This window comes from Saccopteryx leptura, chromosome 13 (genome assembly GCF_036850995.1).
Source record: "Saccopteryx leptura isolate mSacLep1 chromosome 13, mSacLep1_pri_phased_curated, whole genome shotgun sequence".
Taxonomy (NCBI): Eukaryota; Metazoa; Chordata; class Mammalia; order Chiroptera; family Emballonuridae; genus Saccopteryx; species Saccopteryx leptura.
The window spans coordinates 8,238,857-8,257,818 of NC_089515.1; the positions used below are offsets into that span (position 1 = coordinate 8,238,857).

At 52.2% G+C, this 18,962-nt stretch overlaps 1 protein-coding gene across 7 annotated transcripts in view; it reads right to left on the reverse strand.

The window, feature by feature from the left end:
• Positions 1–13,273, reverse strand: part of DMBT1 (deleted in malignant brain tumors 1) — a 61,878-nt gene extending 48,605 nt beyond the window's left edge. For 5 of the 7 annotated variants that reach the window (XM_066355637.1, XM_066355642.1, XM_066355641.1 and 2 more), the window contains exons 1-7: positions 13,177–13,252; positions 11,620–11,655; positions 9,080–9,109; positions 8,564–8,593; positions 5,762–6,073; positions 4,055–4,099; positions 2,327–2,371 (exon numbers count right to left, since the gene is read on the reverse strand). In XM_066355637.1, the coding sequence (XP_066211734.1) occupies positions 2,327–2,371; positions 4,055–4,099; positions 5,762–6,073; positions 8,564–8,593; positions 9,080–9,109; positions 11,620–11,655; positions 13,177–13,237 (559 nt within the window). In that variant the 5' untranslated portion in view covers positions 13,238–13,252. Of the gene's footprint in view, positions 1–2,326; positions 2,372–4,054; positions 4,100–5,761; positions 6,074–8,563; positions 8,594–9,079; positions 9,110–11,619; positions 11,656–13,176 lie in introns of all 7 variants that reach the window. The other 2 variants (XM_066355636.1, XM_066355638.1) reach the window with 2 other exon arrangements.
• Between the last annotated feature and the right edge of the window lie 5,689 nt (positions 13,274–18,962).

Genomic DNA, 18,962 nt, shown 5'->3' on the forward strand with positions numbered 1-18,962 from the left:
TGGCCTCAGGACAGGGCACAGAAAAAGATGCAGCTCAGTGGGTTTCCTCCTGCTCCTCCAGGCCCTACAGCCAGAAACCCAGCACCCCAGCCTGGCCAGGGCTCAGAAGGCTTCAGTAAGGCCCACGGGAGTGGTCCTGCTCACTGAACATGAACAATAGGATGCCCTGAAGATAGGACACCAGGCTCCATACTGGGCCTCTTGGAGACGCCTGTGCAGGTTGATTTCTCCTTACACTCAGGACACAATCCATGAAAAAGATGCCCATTCAAGCCTTAGGTCTTGTTCAGAGGGCCCCCTTGGAAGCTGAACACCCCCATCTCTTACACCGTTTGCACCTCTCTGAGTCAGGGTTCAGAGAGGTAACAAGCCCACAGGTGTCCCACGTAACAAAAGTTACCTTCTGTAGATAATGTCATAGATAATGTCACCGGTTCCTCCGTGGAAAGTGAAGAAGCTACAGAGTGGAGAGAAGAAGAGGTCATGTGATGTTGGACCTCAACTCAGGAGGGGCAGCCCTCTGCTTCCTTGGCTGTGAATTTGGAAAAGTCAGCAAACCAATCTAGCCTTGAGTTTGTTCACTTAAAAGGGCAATCAGGGAGGCCTGACCTGTGGTGGCGCAGTGGTTAAAGCATCGACCTGGAAATGCTGAGGTCGCCCGTTCGAAACCCTGGGCTTGCCTGGTCAAGGCACATATGGGAGTTGATGCTTCCAGCTCCACCCCCTTCTCTCTCTCTCTCTGTCTCTCCTCTCTCTCTCTCTCTGTCTCTCCCTCTCCTCTCTAAAATGAATAAACTTTTTTTTTAAAAGGCAATCAGGGAGAAGGGTGGTTTCTCTGTATCAACCTACTGAGCCTGATTTTGACATTCCCACATGTGACCTATGCAGGACTCCAGAAAAGAGGTGCAAAAATAATTTTCACATCTTTGTGCCTCTAATTCAGTTCTCTTGTCTAACAGCTTTGGTTAGCATCTTTAGTACAATGGTAAATAGTATGTATTGAGGGTGACTAAAGGGCATGTTTGTTTGTTTGTTTTTTACTTCAGTGGAATTGCTTCCAATGTTTCCCCATTCAATAAGGCTTTAAGCCTGTGGTTTTAAAATTGCTTCTAGGATCTCTGCTGCTCGTCCAAGGCCCCAGCAAGAGCCTACTTGGTTCTGGGGCTTGGAGAGAAGATGATCTGAGATCTGCTGTTAACTCACTGCAACCAGTGCACAGTCTTTGTCTGAATTATCTACTGGGCTCCTAGATGTGCTCCTGTGGCGTCTAGAAGTGTGACGCCATGCCTCCTCCCAAGGTCCACCCTGACTGGAGGACCTATGAGCAATTGATCATTCCTACCTGCAGTCCTGCATCACAGGCTGATAGCCAAACACTTCCAGCCCCTCATGTGCACTCCTGGCTGAACTACTCGTACCAAAGGCTGGTCAGACCCAGCTGCTATTCCTAACGCACAGCAGGATTCTGATGGAAAATCACTACAGAGGACAACAGGTTATTTTGATCAAGATGCTTCAACTAGGAATCTTGGGAAGAGACCTGGTCAACACAGGATAAAGCCAGTCTCATCCTCAGTTCTAGGGACATCTTTGTCCTCAGTCAGAGGGATTAGAAAGAGAAGGTAAAGTCAGGCCTTACTCTGCAGGCCTTGGGGACAGGACAACATAAGACCTGAGAAACAGAAATGCCTGACACATGTGCCATGAGGATTCTCAACTGATCCTGCTGGGTCCCGGACAGGGACCTCGCTGTGGAGGCTGTCCTTCTCTGGTCCTAGAGTCATTTTTTCCGGAAAAAGGGCAGTGACATTCCTTCCCAAAGCCCAGGCTGCCAGCACCTCTGGCTACATTGACTTCACCTTCCAGCTCTCTCACTGAAAGCACCCCAGGGGGAGGCACAAAGGACCTTGGTCCTTCTATATTGAGAAGGAACCAAGATGTCCTGATATGGCCTCAGGACAGGGCACAGGCAAAGATGCTTCTCAGTGGGTTTGCTCCTGCCCGTCCAGGCCCTGCAGCCAGAAACCCAGCACCCCAGCCTGGCCAGGGCTCAGGAGGCTTCAGTCGGGCCCACGAGAGCGGGCACTGAGTGTAGATAGGACACCAGGCTTCACCTTGGAGTTCCTTGAAGATGCCTGTGCAGGTTGATTCCTCCTTATGCTCAAGGACACAATCCATGGAAAAGATGCCCATTCAGGCCCTAGGTCTTGTTCAGAGGGCCCCCTTGGGAGCCGAGCACCCCCATCTCTTACACCGTTTGCACCTCTCCTGAGTCAGGGTTCAGAGAGGTAAAGAGCCCACAGGGATCTCACGTAACAAACGTTACCTTGTGTAGATACTGTCAGCGGTTCCTCCGTGGAAAGTGAAGAAGCTACAGAGTGGAGAGAAGAAAAGGTCATGAGATGCTGGCCCTCAGCAAAGGAGGGGCAGCCCTCTGCTTCCTCAGCTGTGAAGTTAGAAAAGTAGCAAACCTATCGAGCCTTGAGTATGTTCACTTTAAAAGGCTCTTGAGGGGAAAGGGTGGTATCTCTGTAACAATCAAATGAGCCTGCTTTTGACCTTCCCACATGTGACCTATGCAGGACTCCAGGAAAGAGATGCAAAAATAACTTTCACATCTTTGTGCTTCTAATTCAGTTCTCTTATTAACTGCTTAGGCTAGCACCTTTAGTACAATGGTAAATAGCATGTGTAGAGGGGCAGCTGAAAAAAAGACATACTTGTTTCGTTTGTTTTTTTTTTTTTTTTACATCAGTGAAAATGCTTTTAATGTTTCCCCATTAAGTATGGCTTTAACTTTTTTATTTTCAAATTGCTTTCAAGGAGCCCTGATGCTCATTTAATGCCCCAGCAAGAGCCTACTTCATTTCAGGGTTTGAAGAGAAGACGATCTGAGAGATGCTCTTAACCCATTGCAAGCAGAGGTATCAGTTTTTGTTTTTATTCATTTGTCTACTGGGCTTCTAGAAGAAGTTTGTGGGGTCTAGAGGTGTGGCCATTCTGCCCTCCAGTTCCACTGTAACTGGAAGACCTACCAGCTATTGATCATTCCTACCTGCAGTCCTGTGACACAGGCAGATAGCCAAACTCTGCCAGCCCCTCATGTGCACTCCTGGCTGAACTACTCGTACCAAAGGCTGGTCAGACCCAGCTGCTATTCCTAACGCAGAGCAGGATTCCGAGGGAAAATCATTACAGAGGACAACAGGTTCTTCTCTTACAGCTGCTGCAACTAAGAATCTTGGGAAGAGACCTGGTCAACTCAGGATAAAGCCAGTCTCATCCTCAGCTCTAGGGACATCTTTGTCCACAGTCAGAGGGATTAGAAAGAGAAGGTAAAGTCAGGCCTTACGCTGCAGGCCTTGGGGACAGGACAACATAAGACCTGAGAAATAGAAATGCCTGACATGTGGCATTAGGATTCTCAACTGATCCTGCTGGGTCCCGGACAGGGACCTTGCTGTGGAGGCTGTCCTTCTCTGGTCCAAGTGTTGTTTCCCCTGGAAAATGGGCAGTGACCTTCCTTCTCAAAGACATGCTGCCAGCACTTCAAGCTACAATGATGGCAACATCTACCTCTCTCACTGAATGCACCCCAGGGGCGGCATGAAGGACCTTGGTCCTTCTATATTGAGAAGGAACCAAGGTGTCCTGATATGGCCTCAGGACAGGGCACAGAAAAAGATGCAGCTCAGTGGGTTTCCTCCTGCCCATCCAGGCCCTGCAGCCAGAAACCCAGCACCCCAGCCTGGCCAGGGCTCAGGAGGCTTCAGTCAGGCCCAGGAAATTGGGCACTGAGCGTGGACAATAGGATGCCCTGTAGAAAGAACACTAGGCTTCACTTTGGAGCTTGTTGGAGATTCCTGTGCAGGTTGATTTCTCCTTACGCTCAAGGACACAATCCGTGGAATAGGTGCCCATTCAGGCCTTAGGTCTTGTTCAGAGGGCCCCCTTGGGAGCTGAGCACCCCCATCTCTTACACCTTTTGCACCTCTCCTGAGTCAGGGTTCAGAGGGGTAATGAGCCCACAAGGATCCCATGTAACAGACGTTACCTTCTGGAGATGTTGTCTTTGGTTCCCCCGTGACAAATGAAGAAGCTACAGAGTGGAGGGAAGAAGAGGTCATTCGATGGTGGCCCTCAGCTGAGGAGGGGTAGACATGCGCGGACACTGAGGTCCGGAAACCTGCCCCCAGCTCAAACACCATGTTCTCTCTTTTTTGAAGCAGAATTCTTCTCTTTCTGTCCCTTCGCTGAGGATACCACCAAGGACATCCTGTGCTCCTGTCACCTTCCCTCACCTCCTGTGCTTCCATAGTCTCCATCCTGAAAATCACTTGATTGGGCTTCCCATACCAACTGTCTATTTCTATAGCTCAAAACCTTCCTCAGATGCCAAATACCTACCATCACTGAGATATCTCTGAGAAAATGGCCTCAAGAAAATGAAAGGCAGCTTCTCAGCATGGGTCCTCAAATGCTGAAATAAACCCACGCCAAAGTGACTGCTTAGAGCAGGGGTCCCCAAACTTTTTACACAGAGGGCCAGTTCACTGTCCCTCAGACCGTTGGAGGGCTGGACTATAAAATAAAACTATGAACAAATCCCTATGCACACTGCACATATCTTATTTTAAAGTTAAAAAACAAAACTGGAACAAATACAATATTTAGAATAAAGAACAAGTAAATTTAAATCAACAAACTGACCAGTATTTCAATGGGAACTATGGGCCTGCTTTTGGCTAATGAGATGGTCAATGTCCGGTTCCGTATTTGTCACTGCTAGCCATAACAAGTGCTATGACGTGCTTCCAGAGCTGTGACACATGGGTCCTGCGTCACTGGAAGTAGTACTGTACGTAAGCAACGCTGCGCTTTGCGGTGCCACCAATGAAAGAGGTGCCCCTTCCAGAAGTGCGGTGGGGCCGAATAAATGGCCTCAGGGGGTCGCATGGAGCCCGCAGGCCATAGTTTGGGGACCCCTGGCTTAGAGGGTCATACTCTCTTGGGGATGCCATTCTCATGTGGCAGTTGGACTCTCAGGGTCACATCCTGTGCGTGGGGGCATTTTCCCACAGCAGTCCACACAGCAAACACCAGAGGTTGCTCTAAAGATGGTAATTGAGCGGAAGCTGCTTTATGGGGGACACAGGGTGGCCGGAGTTTTCGGAGGTCTCTGGGTTCAAGGACCCCCTGGTGCCTGAACAGCCACCAGCCCTCTGAGCGCAAGCTGCCTGCCAGCACCAGCATTTGCTAGGCTGAGTCAGGGATTATTTTTCTTGTCCACTGAGGCTGTAAATATCTTGTGCTGGTCATTTAATCCTCAACAGCGAGAACGTATTAGTTACTCCTCAGTCTGACTTTGGCCTAGACGTGAGTTTTAAGGAGTAGCAGCCCACCCTCATCCCCTTGCCTTGTAAAGGAGGAGAAAGGCCACCTAGGAAGTGTCTGTCCAAGGTCAGGGCTGGTCAAGATGCTGCTCATGAGCCCTGGGCTGACCGCACCGGCCAGCTGTGGAGGGGACTGAGGTTGAAGCCCACCCCCGCCACCACCTCCCAGCCTTAGCACTTTAGGCAAGTCCCTGGTCCTCTCTGAGCTTCCATTTCTTTCTCTGGGAAAGGGGACAGCAATCCCCGCCCTCCAACATCGATGAAGACATGACTCAGAGAAGATACAGGCAAAGTGCAAAGCCAAGCGTTCTGTCTGTGCGCCTTGATGTCAGGGACAGCAGGAGCCACTGTCCCCAGAGTGACCCTACCTGAGCACACAACTCCAGCGTCTTCCCTGTGTCCACACTGGTGGTCGTACCAGCCGCTGTGAGGGCAGCTCGACAGGTAGGACTCACTTCCGGAGCAGTACACGTCTCCCAGGAGAATGTTCCCTGAGCCCTGACCGAAGCGCGCCCCGCCCGGGGCCGACACCGCCCGGCCGCAGCCCAGCTGCTGGCACACCACGTTGGCGTCATTGATGTCCCAGCTGTCGTCGCACACGGTGCCCCAGTAGCCTTGGTACAGGACCTCCACCCGGCCCCGACACGGGTCGCCTCCGTTCACCACCCTCACAGGCAAAGCTGCATGGACACAGGGGAAGCCACCATCGTAGCCCTCGGCCCGACAGCTGTCACCAGCCTCCCTCTGCCCCCGCCTCTGTGCCCGCCTCCGCACCCTGACCACTGCTGGGTCCCCTGCGCCCGCCACTCCTCTCCTCACCGGGGACCTGACATCACTGCTCTCCCCGCTGCCAACTCAGCCCTGCCCTCACCCCCTGACCTCAGCACTCCAGGGAGAGGACCCAAACCCGCCTCTCCCGGCTGGGCAGCCCGACAGCCCCTGCTGGCCGTACCAGCCCCCCACCCACGCCCAGCTTCGGTCTTTCCTCCAGTTCACTCTCACCCACCGGGGTTCCAAGCTCCGCACCAGCTGCGCTAGAAACCTGGTTGTCCTCTCTGATTCCTCCTTTCCCTCACTTCTTACGCCCAACTTATCACCAAGGTCATTTTTTTTCTTTCGTCCCCACCGCCACTTAGGTTAGGTCAGATCTTTCTTCTTCCCCTGAGCCTGGCCTCGTCCAGGGGCTTCCCTGCTGACCTCCTGGACCGCTCCCCTCCATTCGCTAAGCCACGCACCTTCATTAATCCAACCAGGCTACAAGGTCTGCCCACTCAGCGCTCATCCCTGTGCTGATGGGATTCATCTCACTCCCCCGGGCTGTCCCAGGTTGTATCCTTATTAAGATACAGATATGTTCAAGTCACTGCTCAAAATGCTTCAACGTCCTCTACTCTCCTTAGGATCAAGTCCAAGGTGGCATTTCTCCAAGAGTGGGCCTCGAGCTATCTTTCAAGTGTCCCGTGAGGGGCTCCGGGGCCTGATGGGCTCGACTGGGGTCCTCAGGCACCCTGTTCCCGCCTGACATATTCGCTAGGTCACCCGCGCTGATTGAGCAAGGAGAGCAGGAGGCGGGTCCCGGGTGTGGCCTCTCAATGGTGAGTGTGAGCTGGTGGGATATTTGTGGTCGGGGCAGCTACCGGAGCCATCGGAATAGGATGGCAGCTAGAGACGGGTGGAGGCGGGTGGTGGCGGCTCAGTTGCTGTACGCAAGGGTTGTCAATCTTTTTTATAAAAACCGCCCACTTTTGCAGTGCTGGTCAACCTGGTCCCTACCGCCCACTAGTGGGCGTTTCAGCTTTCAGGGTGGGCAGTAGCAGAGCAACCAATGGCACCGCGATTGGCCCACCATAAAAGCTGGACCGCCCACTAGTGGGCGGTAGGGACCAGGTTGACCAGCACTGCAAAAGTGGGCGGTTTTTATAAAAAGTTTGAGGACCCCTGCAAGGGGAGGGCTCAGGGAAAGAGGGGGAAAGGCCCACCAGACTGTTTCTAGGGAACTCCCAGGGTGCACGCTGGGCTGCCCCTTTCTGTGAAGGGTCCCTGAAAAGGGCTGTCAGTCTCCCTGCCTCGTCCTGCCCCTGGCGGGCTGTCAACCACCAAAAGCGGCCCCTCAACCCCTTCCAGCCCACTCCGGGACCCTCAGAGAATGCTACAAAAGGGCAGGGTTTGGCCTCAACGGAGCCAAGAACTCAACAGCAGGGTCACCGGTCCCAAGGGAGTCTGGAAAGGACCCTGACATATCAAATCTGGTGCAAAGGGCGTGCATTCTCCCCACGCAGAGATGGGATGGGTGCATTTAGTAAGGATCATGCACAAAAGCCAAGGCAAGCTGTTCTGGGCTCAAATCTCTGCCCGGCCACCTACCCACCATATGACCTTAAACATATTAATAACTATTGACAAGTTACCTAACTATGCCCTGGTCCCCCATCTGCAAAATGGGGTTATACCACTACTTATGTACCTCAAGGTGTTAGTGGGATGATTTCCTGATAATAGCACTAACTGGGTGCATTACTTGGGACCTTATTATGTGCCAGGCAGTATTTTAAATGATTTAAAAAAAAAATATATATATATATATATATATATATATATATTTTCACTCCTTTGTGTGTGAAGATAACTTTGCGCAGGGTACATAGCAAGTACTTGGGAGATGTTAGCTAGCTTCAAAATAGCCTCATTAACTGTGACAGCAGGCATCGACTCCCCCTGCCCCGCCCCGCTAAAGGTGATCTCCTGCAATGAATGACCAAAGGGCAGAGAGAAGGGAGGGAAGGGTAGATGGGACCTGCCTAGGGTCTGGGGGCGGGCAGGAAGTGGCTCTGTGGCCAAGACTGTACTCAGCCTCAACTAGCCAATAGCCATTGTGGCAGAAATGGCTGACCCAGCCAGTGAGCAAAACCCAAAAAGACGAGTAAAAAAACAAATAACATCTTACCATAGTCTGTAGGCTGGGAGGCCCACTGACCTAGAAGAAAACCAAATGCCTCTTAGAAAGGAGGGTCGTCATATACAAAAAAATACAAGTGGAAAAAGAAATAACATCTTACCATAGTCTGTAGGCTGGGAGGCCCGCTGACCTAGAAGAAAACCAAATGCCTCTTAGAAAGGAGGGTCGTCATATACAAAAAAAAATACAAGTGGAAAAAGAAATAACATCTTACCATAGTCTGTAGGCTGGGAGGCCCACTGACCTAGAAAGAAACCAAATGCATCGTTTTTATTTTTATTTTTTAGCAAGAGAGACAGAGAGAAAGACAGACAGACAGACAGACAGACAGGAAAGGGAGAGAGAGAGATGAGAAGCATCAATTCTTTATTGCGGTGCCTTAGTTGTTCATTGATTGCTTTCTCATATGTGCCTTGACCAGGGGTCTCCAGCAGAGTGAGTGAACCCCTTGCTCAAGCCAGTGACCTTGGGCTCAAGCCAGCGACCTTGGGCTTCAAGCCAACGACCTTTGGGTTCAAGCTAGCGACCATGGGGTCATGTCTATGATCCCACGCTCAAGCCAGTGACCCCGCGCTCAAGCTGGCAACCTCGGGGTCTCGAACTTAGGTCTTCTGAGTCCCAGTCCGACATTCTATCCACTGCGCCACTGCCTGATCAGGCCCAAATGCCTCTTAGAAAGGAGGTTCGTCACATGCAAAAAGTACAAGTAAAAAAAGAAATAACATCTTACCATAGTCTGTAGTCTGGGTGGTCCACTGATCTAGAAAGAAACCAAATGCACCTTAGAAGGAGAGTCGTCACAGACATTGGTTTGAGCTTACCTTACAATCCCACCAGGGGGCACTGTGGTCCAACTTTGGGATCTGTGTGGCCAGCCTTCTTGGTAAACATGTGAGTTTTGCAATGTTAGATTTTAAAACAAGTGGGGTGGATATGAAATGTTGGATTATTTTAGAAGTAATAAAGTCCGTATCTCTTTGCCAGGCCCCCTAACGCTACCGTTTCTAGTCACAGGGTGTTATCTGTGCTCAGAAAGCAGGGCTGGACAGGAGAAGGCAGTTCACACTGGTTGTCAGGGATTCTGGTGACAGCTGAACCCCACCCTCCACCCTGAAGTGGGAGTCGAGTCAGCACTGGGAAGAGCCACTCAGGGGCCCCCTAAATAAGTACACATGTTGATGTCAGATATCCTGGTTCTTCTTACCCATACCCTGAGAAATTTTAACTCTGTCTCTAAGAAAACCAAAACCCTGAGACTCCTGGAATAGGGCCCCGGGGCCCCGCATGCGATGACGGCGTTAAGCAGTGTGCAAGCTGGCACAGTTACCACGAGGCACAGAGGTGTCCCCGTCTGTCCCTCCGGAGGGACAAGGTGTCAGGCCTGTGTGAGACTCAGAGCCCTTCGCAGTGACTGAGGATCAGAAAAGGCAGGGCAAGGAGCCTGTTGTTTGTAGTGTTTGGATGTAACAAGCTAGCCTTCCCTGCCTCTTCAGTGGAGTTCGGCCAACCTTGTGTTTTCAGGGGCCTTTGTGGTCGAGTCACTTTCAGATCTCACTTCTGCCTCTGGTCTCAGCTCTCAAGTCCAATCACAAAAAGATAGTTGTGCCTGACCTACAGTGTCTCAGTGGCTGGAGCGTCAGCCTGGAATGCTGAGGCCGCTGGTTCGAAACCCTGTGCTCACTCGGTCAAGGCACATACGGGAAGCAATTAGTGAACAACTAAAGAGAAGCAACTATGAGTCAGTACTTCTCACTCCCCAGCTCTCTCTCTCCTCTCTCTGTAAAATCAATAAAGTCTTTAAAAAGATAAAGAAAAGGTAGTTGTGCTCAGGGCACACCCCTCCCTTGCCCCCTTGCAGTGGGAATGCTATCATGTGTCCAGCAGGGGAGTACTCCCACTCAGAAAGCAGAGCAATGCTCTGGGTGTCAATGAGATTGCTTCTCAAATGCCTACATCCTTGTCCCTCAAAGCTGCACACTGTGACATCTTTTCTCCCCCCACACACACACCCAAGGATGCTGATTTGGCTTTTTTGTTTTGGGGTTTTTTTTTGTGACAGAGAGAGGGACAGATAGGGACAGACAGACAGGAAGGGAGAGAGATGAGAAGCATCAATTCTTTGTTGAAGCACCTTAGTTGCTCATTGATTGTTTTCTCTTATGTGCCTTGACCCAGGGGCTACAGCCAATCCAGTGACCTCCTGCTCAAGCCAACAACCTTGGGCTCAAGCTGGTGAGCTTTGCTCAGACCAGATGAGCCCGCACTCAAGCTGGCGAACTCGGGGTTTTGAACCTAGGTTCTCCGTGTCCCAGTCTGACGTTTTATCCACTGCACCACCACGTGGTCAGGCAGGATGCCAATTTTTAAATCTTAATCATGGCAGGCAATTTTGAGCATTTCCTAACATAGGAACTTTCGGATCGTGTTCAAGAACTATATGTGTATTACCTTAGCTCATCAGGAAAACAGCCCTGTGGGGAAACTGAGGCTCAGGACGGTGATCCAAGACCAACTAACTAGTAAGTGACAAGGCAGGATTTGTACCTAAGGCAGACACTCAACCATTTCACTATTCTGCCTCCTGCTTTAGATTTTCATAAGATTTGAACTATTTGGTCCAAATAGTGTATTTCAGCACAGGCGGGCACACTCAGGACTATAATGAGATGTGGAAATAGTGAGAAGTAACCATTTAAAGCATCAACAGAAGCAGAAGTAGTCACTTTTCCTGAAGACTTATGAAAAAAATTTGGAAAAGATGAGAAAACACAAGAGATCATATCCAGAGAGCCTAAGGTAACTGCTGCCGCCCCCACCTGCCTCTGCTTCTCTGCTGACTGGCCGTACCCCCTGCTGGACACCCCGCGGGGCAGCCTCGGGGACAGGGGCGGGGATCGCAGGAAAAAGGAGTGGCCAGACCCCCTGCTGGACACCCTGCTGGACACCCTGCGGGGACAGGGGCGGGGATCGCAGGAAAAGGAGTGGCCAGACCCCCTGCTGGACACCCTGCTGGACACCCTGCGGGGACAGGGGCGGGGATCGCAGGAAAAGGAGTGGCTGGGCAGAGCGGGCCTGGAGGCTCCTTTAGAGGAAGGGCTGCAGGCCCAAGGGGACCCCATCAGAGGACGTCCTTCTTGTCCGACATCTAAAACCCAGCAGAGTTCTCTGCCACAGTCCCCCAAAACTGAGTCTGTCCATGTGGGTGGCCTTGGGCCCCCACTACCTCCCAGTCCCAGAGTTGAAATTTACCAATAATCATATGCATTTCACCTGGAGTTTCTGAGATGTATCCTCTTATTTGTGTTACTGAAAACACAAAGGAAAAAAGGCCAAAGGAGATCTCCCATACAAAAAAGCGTTCAACACTGGCTAACAGGAGCGAGGGAGCGGCCGCGCTTCGGAGGGTCAGCTGGGCCTGTCACGTGACCAGGTCCTCCGGAGCCTGGGGGCCGCTCGGCCACCAGACTGGTCACTCGGTGTGACACCCTTAGAGGAGGAACCTGCGGTGACAGCCAGTGACTCAAAGCGAATCTGTACGTTTTAACCTAAAATATTTAAAATGCATGTGCGTCCTATGTCAGACAACATTTTTGAGTAACCAACCAACCAGCCCAGCCAGCTGTCCTGGTCACATTAGAAAAGAGTTCTCAGAGCAATGGTGCTCAAAGTGGGTTCCATGAAGCAGAAGCACCGGGCAGGGTCAAACATGCAGATTCTCAGGCCTGCCCCAGGCTTCTGAGGTAAGAGCCCGCTGCCCGCTCCCCACCCCCAGGGCCCCGAGGGTGCCGCGTTCGTGAAAGTGATTTCCCCAATGAGCCTTCATCATTAGAGCTTCCCCTGGAAGCCTCGGGGAGGGAGGGAGAGTTCTAGAAGTTATCTGGAAATTAGGATATGTTTGCCCTGTCTCCTGAAATTCATGAATGTAACAAAAGAGAGACATATAAGGGAGAGAAGGGGGTACAGAGAAAGAAGGAAGGAAGAAATGAATGAAGGAAGGGAGGGAGGGGCAGAGAGAGACAAGAAGGAAGGAAGGAGAGAGAAGTGATGCCCAACAGGTGAGAGAGAGAAACGGAGACAGAGACAGAGACGGAGAGACAGAGAGGGAGAGACAACAGAAAGGCCTGCCAGTCGCCCAGCTCACTTCGTATCTCTGTAAAATGACACCACGATTCAATTCAACGGTCACACTGATTTGACCAAGACTCTCTCAGGGACGTTTTACTACTTGATACTCTGAGAACACAAAGCCCTGCCAAGTTACTAAGTTTCAAGTCACTTATCAACAGCAGTGAGTGACAGGCGCAAGCTCGGAGCCTCCGTGACCTCGTCCGTCCGTGCTCAGCGACTTGACCCGGTGCTGCTCAGCAAATAGAGAGCACCGTGCCAGACACGCCGCAGAAAGAAGTCACGTGACGGGCGAGCGCTCACAGGGCAGTCCCCTTTGGCCGTTTCCGTATGACACAAACTCAGGGCAGAGTCAGGTCCTCTTCGAGGGGCGCATCCACTTCCCCTTCCTTCAGGGATCTCTGTAAGACCAATCAGTTGCCATCCTCAGTTGAGTGACTCACTGAAAACATGGACATGGTGATTGGCCTCTTCCAATCACAACCATTGTATTTCTCAGCCAGATGCAAAACGAGAAAGAGCCATCCCTTTTCAACACTTGCGATGACACCTCTCAGCAAAGAACTGCCTCCCCTCGACACAAAAATCCCCCCTCGAGATAGAAGGGCTGGCACCCACCAGCGAGCAGACATAATTTGCCACCATTTGGATGTCTGGGAGTGAAATGAACAAATAGTAACAAATAGTAATTCGATATAATACCTGAAGACAGAACTTGACCCAGTAAAAGGCACATTTCGAGGATGACCCTGGAGATCCCCATTTTGCTGGGCTCTTCTCGGTTTGAATAAAATTACTTTGATCTATATATAGGTTCCTAGCTGAGAGGAGGCGTGTCCCCGGGGACAGTCTCTTCCTATTGCTGCCATAAATCAGTGTGAAGGAAGCTAGGGACTTTGCTAACAGTCAATAAATAATCTGTGGGAACAATTTAGGTGTGTTAAATTGATTGTCGTATGAATAATCTGGCCACCCCCCAACTGCCGAGGCACTGACGTAACTGAGTTCCAACTTCCTTCTAGATGAGCCTCGAAGACTCTCCAAGGTTCCCGGATTGTAAGCTTGATTTTAACCTTGGAGAATTTGAATGAAATTGTGGGAAGTCGGCCCCATGGTCTGGGGCCGAGCAGGATGTGGGCTGCTCGGCAAACAAACGCAGGACCCGGTGCCAAGGGGACAGGCATCTCTGCGGGCTGCCTCGTCCTGGCAGGGCGTTCTCTCGTTGGCCCCTGACCGTTCATGCAGACAGGGCGGCAGAGTAGAAGGCAGGCGGGGTGAGTCCGTGGAGCCCGGGCGCCCCTGTGAGCTGGGGCCACCACGTGCCGGCTCTCACACTGACTCCACAGCACAGGAGCTGGGAGACATGCGGCCTCAGACTGAACCACCTGCAACCGCCCCAGCGTTTACTATCTTGCTCCTGGCATTCGCGTGGCGTGAAGCAAGCCCGTAAAACCAGCCGTGGTCCCCTCCGGCCTTGCACACTGTCCCTCTTCTTGGTTTTGGGACATAGATAACGCTTTTCCCTTTGAGACCTCAGTCTTGATCACTGCACTTGGTAAAATGACCTACCCACCACCTCCCACGATCTACCAAGAAGGCTGCCTGTCACTTATTGTTATCAGAACACTCTCAGCAGTTGGTAACTCTTGGTTAGAAGCGTATGGCTTTGCAGGACTGGCTTCTGTTATCCTGGCCTGGACGAGCAGTGGCCTGAGACACAGGCTATCGGGTGACCCCTGGGCTTCCTTGCTATGAGCTGTTAATTCAGTCTCCTGGTGCTTCATTCTGGAAGGATACCACGAACCCACGCTTCGTATCAGCCGCCTGTCAGGATACCGGGCTGCACATCTGCATGTGGCTTCATCCAGATGAAATACATGCAACCTTGGGTTTCTTTTTTAACCCTACAGCTCTTCCTATTGTTCCCAAATTCCTCCTCTCCTCTCGATGAGAGTGGGTGCATTTCCAGGTGGGCTCATTGCCTTTTGGTCTCCTACTGTCAGCCCAGCAGTTGGTAAATGTCAGGTGACAAGATCTTTATCTACCCAGGAATGTCCAAGAGCAGGTGGGACGTTGCGTTCCTCTTATGGGCGATGATGACTGATTCCTGGATGCTGGGCTGAGAGTGATTATGGGGTCATCAGAAAAAGAGAGCTGGGATAGATAAGTAATGTCTGCCTTGAGCACAGCATAGGAAAGTGCTGGTGAGAACACTAACCGTCCGTGTGGGAGAAGAGGGTAAATAGTGCCCACCCCCAACACAGAAGCCACTACTCAGTCTTAGAGACAGACCTGCATGGTGACAATTATAACAGGGGCAGTAGGTGTCGATGCAACTTGCTATGGGGACATACAGAAAAAAGCATCCAAAGCCAACAGCAGAGGGGTTTCTCAGACAAGGTGACACAGCACTGAGTCCGAAACACAACAGGAGCCCCTGCACCAGGAGCAGGAAGGCTGGACGCGGTCGGGTGACTCTCCAGGACTGTGTGAGTACGGCGCGGTCCTGCCAGGAGCCGCTCAGACCAGGAACAGCCTCCTCAGGACACAATGAGATGTCCCCGAGGGCATGACTTCCCCATTTTTGTCATTCTGGGGATCTTGTCCCTGCCCGCTGGGGTTCGCAGTAAAAGATCCTAAGACAACAAGGGCTTGTGAGCTCTTTGTTCAGAAGACACCAGAAAGGAGGAAGCGGGGGAATGATCTGTCATTTTGAAACTGCCTGGGGATGTGTCCCCGGTGGGGAAGCCAGTGTCCTCACTGGAGCAAGGAGAACACCATGGGGCCACAGGCCACCTGCCCCCACTGTGTGAGCCCTTCGTCACCAGGAGCCCCACCTGTCCCAAGGGCCTTTGTGTGAGTTATAACAGTTATTTTCAACCACAGGTCCTTGGACCCATCTGCCAGAAATTTCAGGCCGGTCCATGAAAGAGCTAACCACCCTGATGTCTGAAGATTATAGACCCCATGATCAGAGACTCTTTCACACACATGGTGACAGAAGATCTGACCTCAGGCGGTGGGCACACAATGCAACATACAGGTCGTGTATCATAGAATTGTACACTTGAAAGCTCCATAATCTTAGTAACCAATGTCACCCCACCAAATTTATTTTTTTTTTTATAAAAAGAGCAACAGGGAGAAGAAGAAGCTCATTAAACTCCGAGACTTGGCCCCCGGACCCCATTTCTAAAGGACCTTCCCCAGCAAAAATAGTCCTGATGACAGCTGTTCTTGCAAACTCCAAAAGCTAGGACAAAGCACTCACCCCGGCCCTAGAGGCATGGCCTTCACTCGGCAGGAAACTCCGACAGGGGCCTCGAATGGCTTTTAATTTTTTTAAGAAGCAGAACCCTTTCCCTAAATTGAAATTCACAGGAAGCCCCCAAATATAAAACAGGTCAGTGGCGGCCCCCTTGTTCATGGTAGGGGGAGTCCCCTGCCAGCTCAACCCAATCTTCCCCTGTGTCCTCAGCAGCCTCTCGCTCCCCCACCCCCAGCACAAGTCCTACAGGGCAGCCTGTGCCCAATCTTCCCCTGTGTCCTCAGCAGCCTCTCGCTCCCCCACCCCCAGCACAAGTCCTACAGGGCAGCCTGTGCCCAATCTTCCCCTGTGTCCTCAGCAGCCTCTCGCTCCCCCACCCCCAGCACAAGTCCTACAGGGCAGCCTGTGCCCAATCTTCCCCTGTGTCCTCAGCAGCCTCTCGCTCCCCCACCCCCAGCACAAGTCCTACAGGGCAGCCTGTGGGCAGAGTTGGGAATTCCCGAGGGAGGTAAACCCTCTTTTTATAGGACAGACAACATCTACAGGACAGATGAAGGCTGCTGGAGACCCTCACGATGGTTTACAAGGCTCCATTGAGCGACAGCCCAGCCTCAGGGCCTTTGCACTGGCTGTTTCCTCTGCCTAGAAGAATTCTCCCCCCCCCCTCCAGAAATCTCCAGGTTCCTTCCCTCCTTTCCTTCAGATTTTTTTGGACATATCACCTCCTCTCTGCAGCCTTCCCTGACCACCCCTGCCCTGCACTCCCTAGCCACTTCCTGGCCTCCTACATATCTGACGATTTCATTCTTTCCCCCATCTGTTCCCACTACAATGCAGGCTCTACGAGGCATGGGTGTGCATCTGTTTTGCTCACCGCTGCACCCGCAGAACCGAGAACAACGCTTAGTACATAGTAGGTGCTCAGGAAATGTTTGCTTGACAGAATGCGTGTGAGCAGATCTGGAGGAAGAAGACCTAAACTCTTCACACAGAATAACTCCGTCACTACTGGGTGTTGACCACATAGCAAGGACACCCAGGAGTCATTTCCCCTTCACCAAAAACCACCATCCTCCCCGGCATATTTGCATCTCTCTCCCGTGAAGGCAGAGGAGGTTAGGGAAGCCCAGCGCCCGCCTGTCCCAGGGGGTTCCTGTTACTGAGCGGGGCTGGGATGGCGAGGGGAGGGTAGCGACATCTGTTTCAGGCAGAGCCTCATGAGGGATGGCAGCACCTTCATGGAGTGTTAGCCTTTTCCAGTTCAACCCGCCCCGGGGCGACCCGGTTCTAGGAAATCCAGTTACACTCGCTATACACACCAGATACTCCCGGGTAAGCCAGGAGGTCAGTGCATTCGTTTACAATAGAAGTTTGCTTTGGCTCAAGCGTTAGTCCACTTGAGAGAACAAATCACAGAGCAGTAGTTTGGGGAGCAAAGAGTGAGAACAAGGAAACTGGGTGGTGTCCAGAAGAAACTGTGACCAAGATTATGAAGCCTCTCCTTGTCCGTTCTTGCGAAGTCTCTGCATAAAGGACTGTCCTGGGCACCTCTGAATGCTGTCATCAATGACTGCCCTCCCAAATCCCAGACGTGGAGCCCCCGCTGCGTAAGAGACACCGGAGTCTCTTCCATAGGCCACCTCCAAACTGGAGCATGGGCGAACTTGAGGCCGAGCCAATGCAGTTCCTTTCCTAATCATTCGCGATCGATTCAAGTTGCTTCAGAAGAGTTGAGTGCGGTGGTCTTTTTGCTAAGTCAAGAGAATGGAGCTCTGTTCCTTTAGAGATCGTGTGGTCCAAAGGGGCTGGTGATGGGCCTGTGTCCACCCAAAGGGGGTCCTGAGCTGTGGGACAGGCCCTCCTCACCATCCCCTTCAATACCTTTACCCATGACTGAAAAAGACCATAGAGGGATGGGTGAACAGAAAACGAAGATACACCCATATTCACGACAATCTAGAAAGACTGAGCATCTGGCCAAACCAAACCTGATTAAACGTACTCCAAATCACACCTGTCCTTGAGTGGAAGCACCAACAGCCCAGCCCTGGATAGCCGGGGCTACAGACAGGATGGAGGGTCGGAATCGCCTGGAATCCAGTGGACTAGGAGCCGTGGAAAGTCAGGGGCCCTCAGGGCATCCTCACTGCTCTCGGGGTCCCAAACAAGGAAACCCCATTTCCCTCTGGACAGACCAGGCCATACCTCAAGTCCCAGCTCAGGTCCACCGAGTCACTCTGTGCACTAACCCACCAGATGTCTAAGGGTGGTCCCTGGGCTGCCAGCATCAGTACCACCTGAGGACTTGTTAGAAGCACCGTTTCAGCCACGGGCCCAGCAACCCGAGCTTTAACAAGCCCTCTGGGCAGAGGCGGATTAAGGTCGGTTGAGGCCCCGGGCACAGAAGAAAATATTGGGTCCCTTAAAAAAAAGAGAGAGAGAGCCCTGGCTGGTTGGCTCAGTGGTAGAGCCTTGGCTTGGCATGCAGGAGTCCCGGGTTCGATTCCCAGCCAGGGCACACAGGAGAAGTGCCCATCTGTTTCTCCACCCCTCCCCCTCTCCTTCCTCTCTGTCTCTCTCTTCCCCTCCCGCAGCCAAGGCTCCATTGGAGCAAAGATGGCCCAGGCGCTGGGGATGGTTCCTTGGCCTCTGCCTCAGGCACTAGACTGGCTCTGGTCGCAACAGAGCAACGCCCTAGATGGGCAGATCATTGCCCCCTGGTGGGCATGCCGGGTGGATCCCGGTCGGGTGCATGCAGGAGTCTGTCTCTCTGCCTCCCTGCTTCTCACTTGAGAAAAATACAAAAGACAAGCAGCACAGGGTGGCTGAGACCAGGCCACAAAGAAGAGAGCCCAGGCCCACTGGACTGTGGTGTCCTCTCCCCTCGGGGTAGGCTGAAGGAAACTGTCAGGTGGCTGGTTCTGTGGGGGTCATTCTGGAAGGCACATGACACAGAAGGGACACAGGTGTGATGGACAGGAGGGAAGTGAGGCGGAAAGTGGGGAGACAAGGGGACAGAGGCACCAGTGAAACGAGGTCTGCACTGGTCACCACCCCTGTGGAGAGGGCGGGGCCCCATGGGGACAGCGCTCTGGCAGCAACAGGTCAGGCTGGGGGGCTCTGGAAGTTGCTCAGGTGCAGGTGTGGCCGCAGAGAGTAAAGACAGGTCACCGGTCACTGGGCAGAGCCGGTCTGGGAGCTGAGGGGCTCAGCTGGGCGC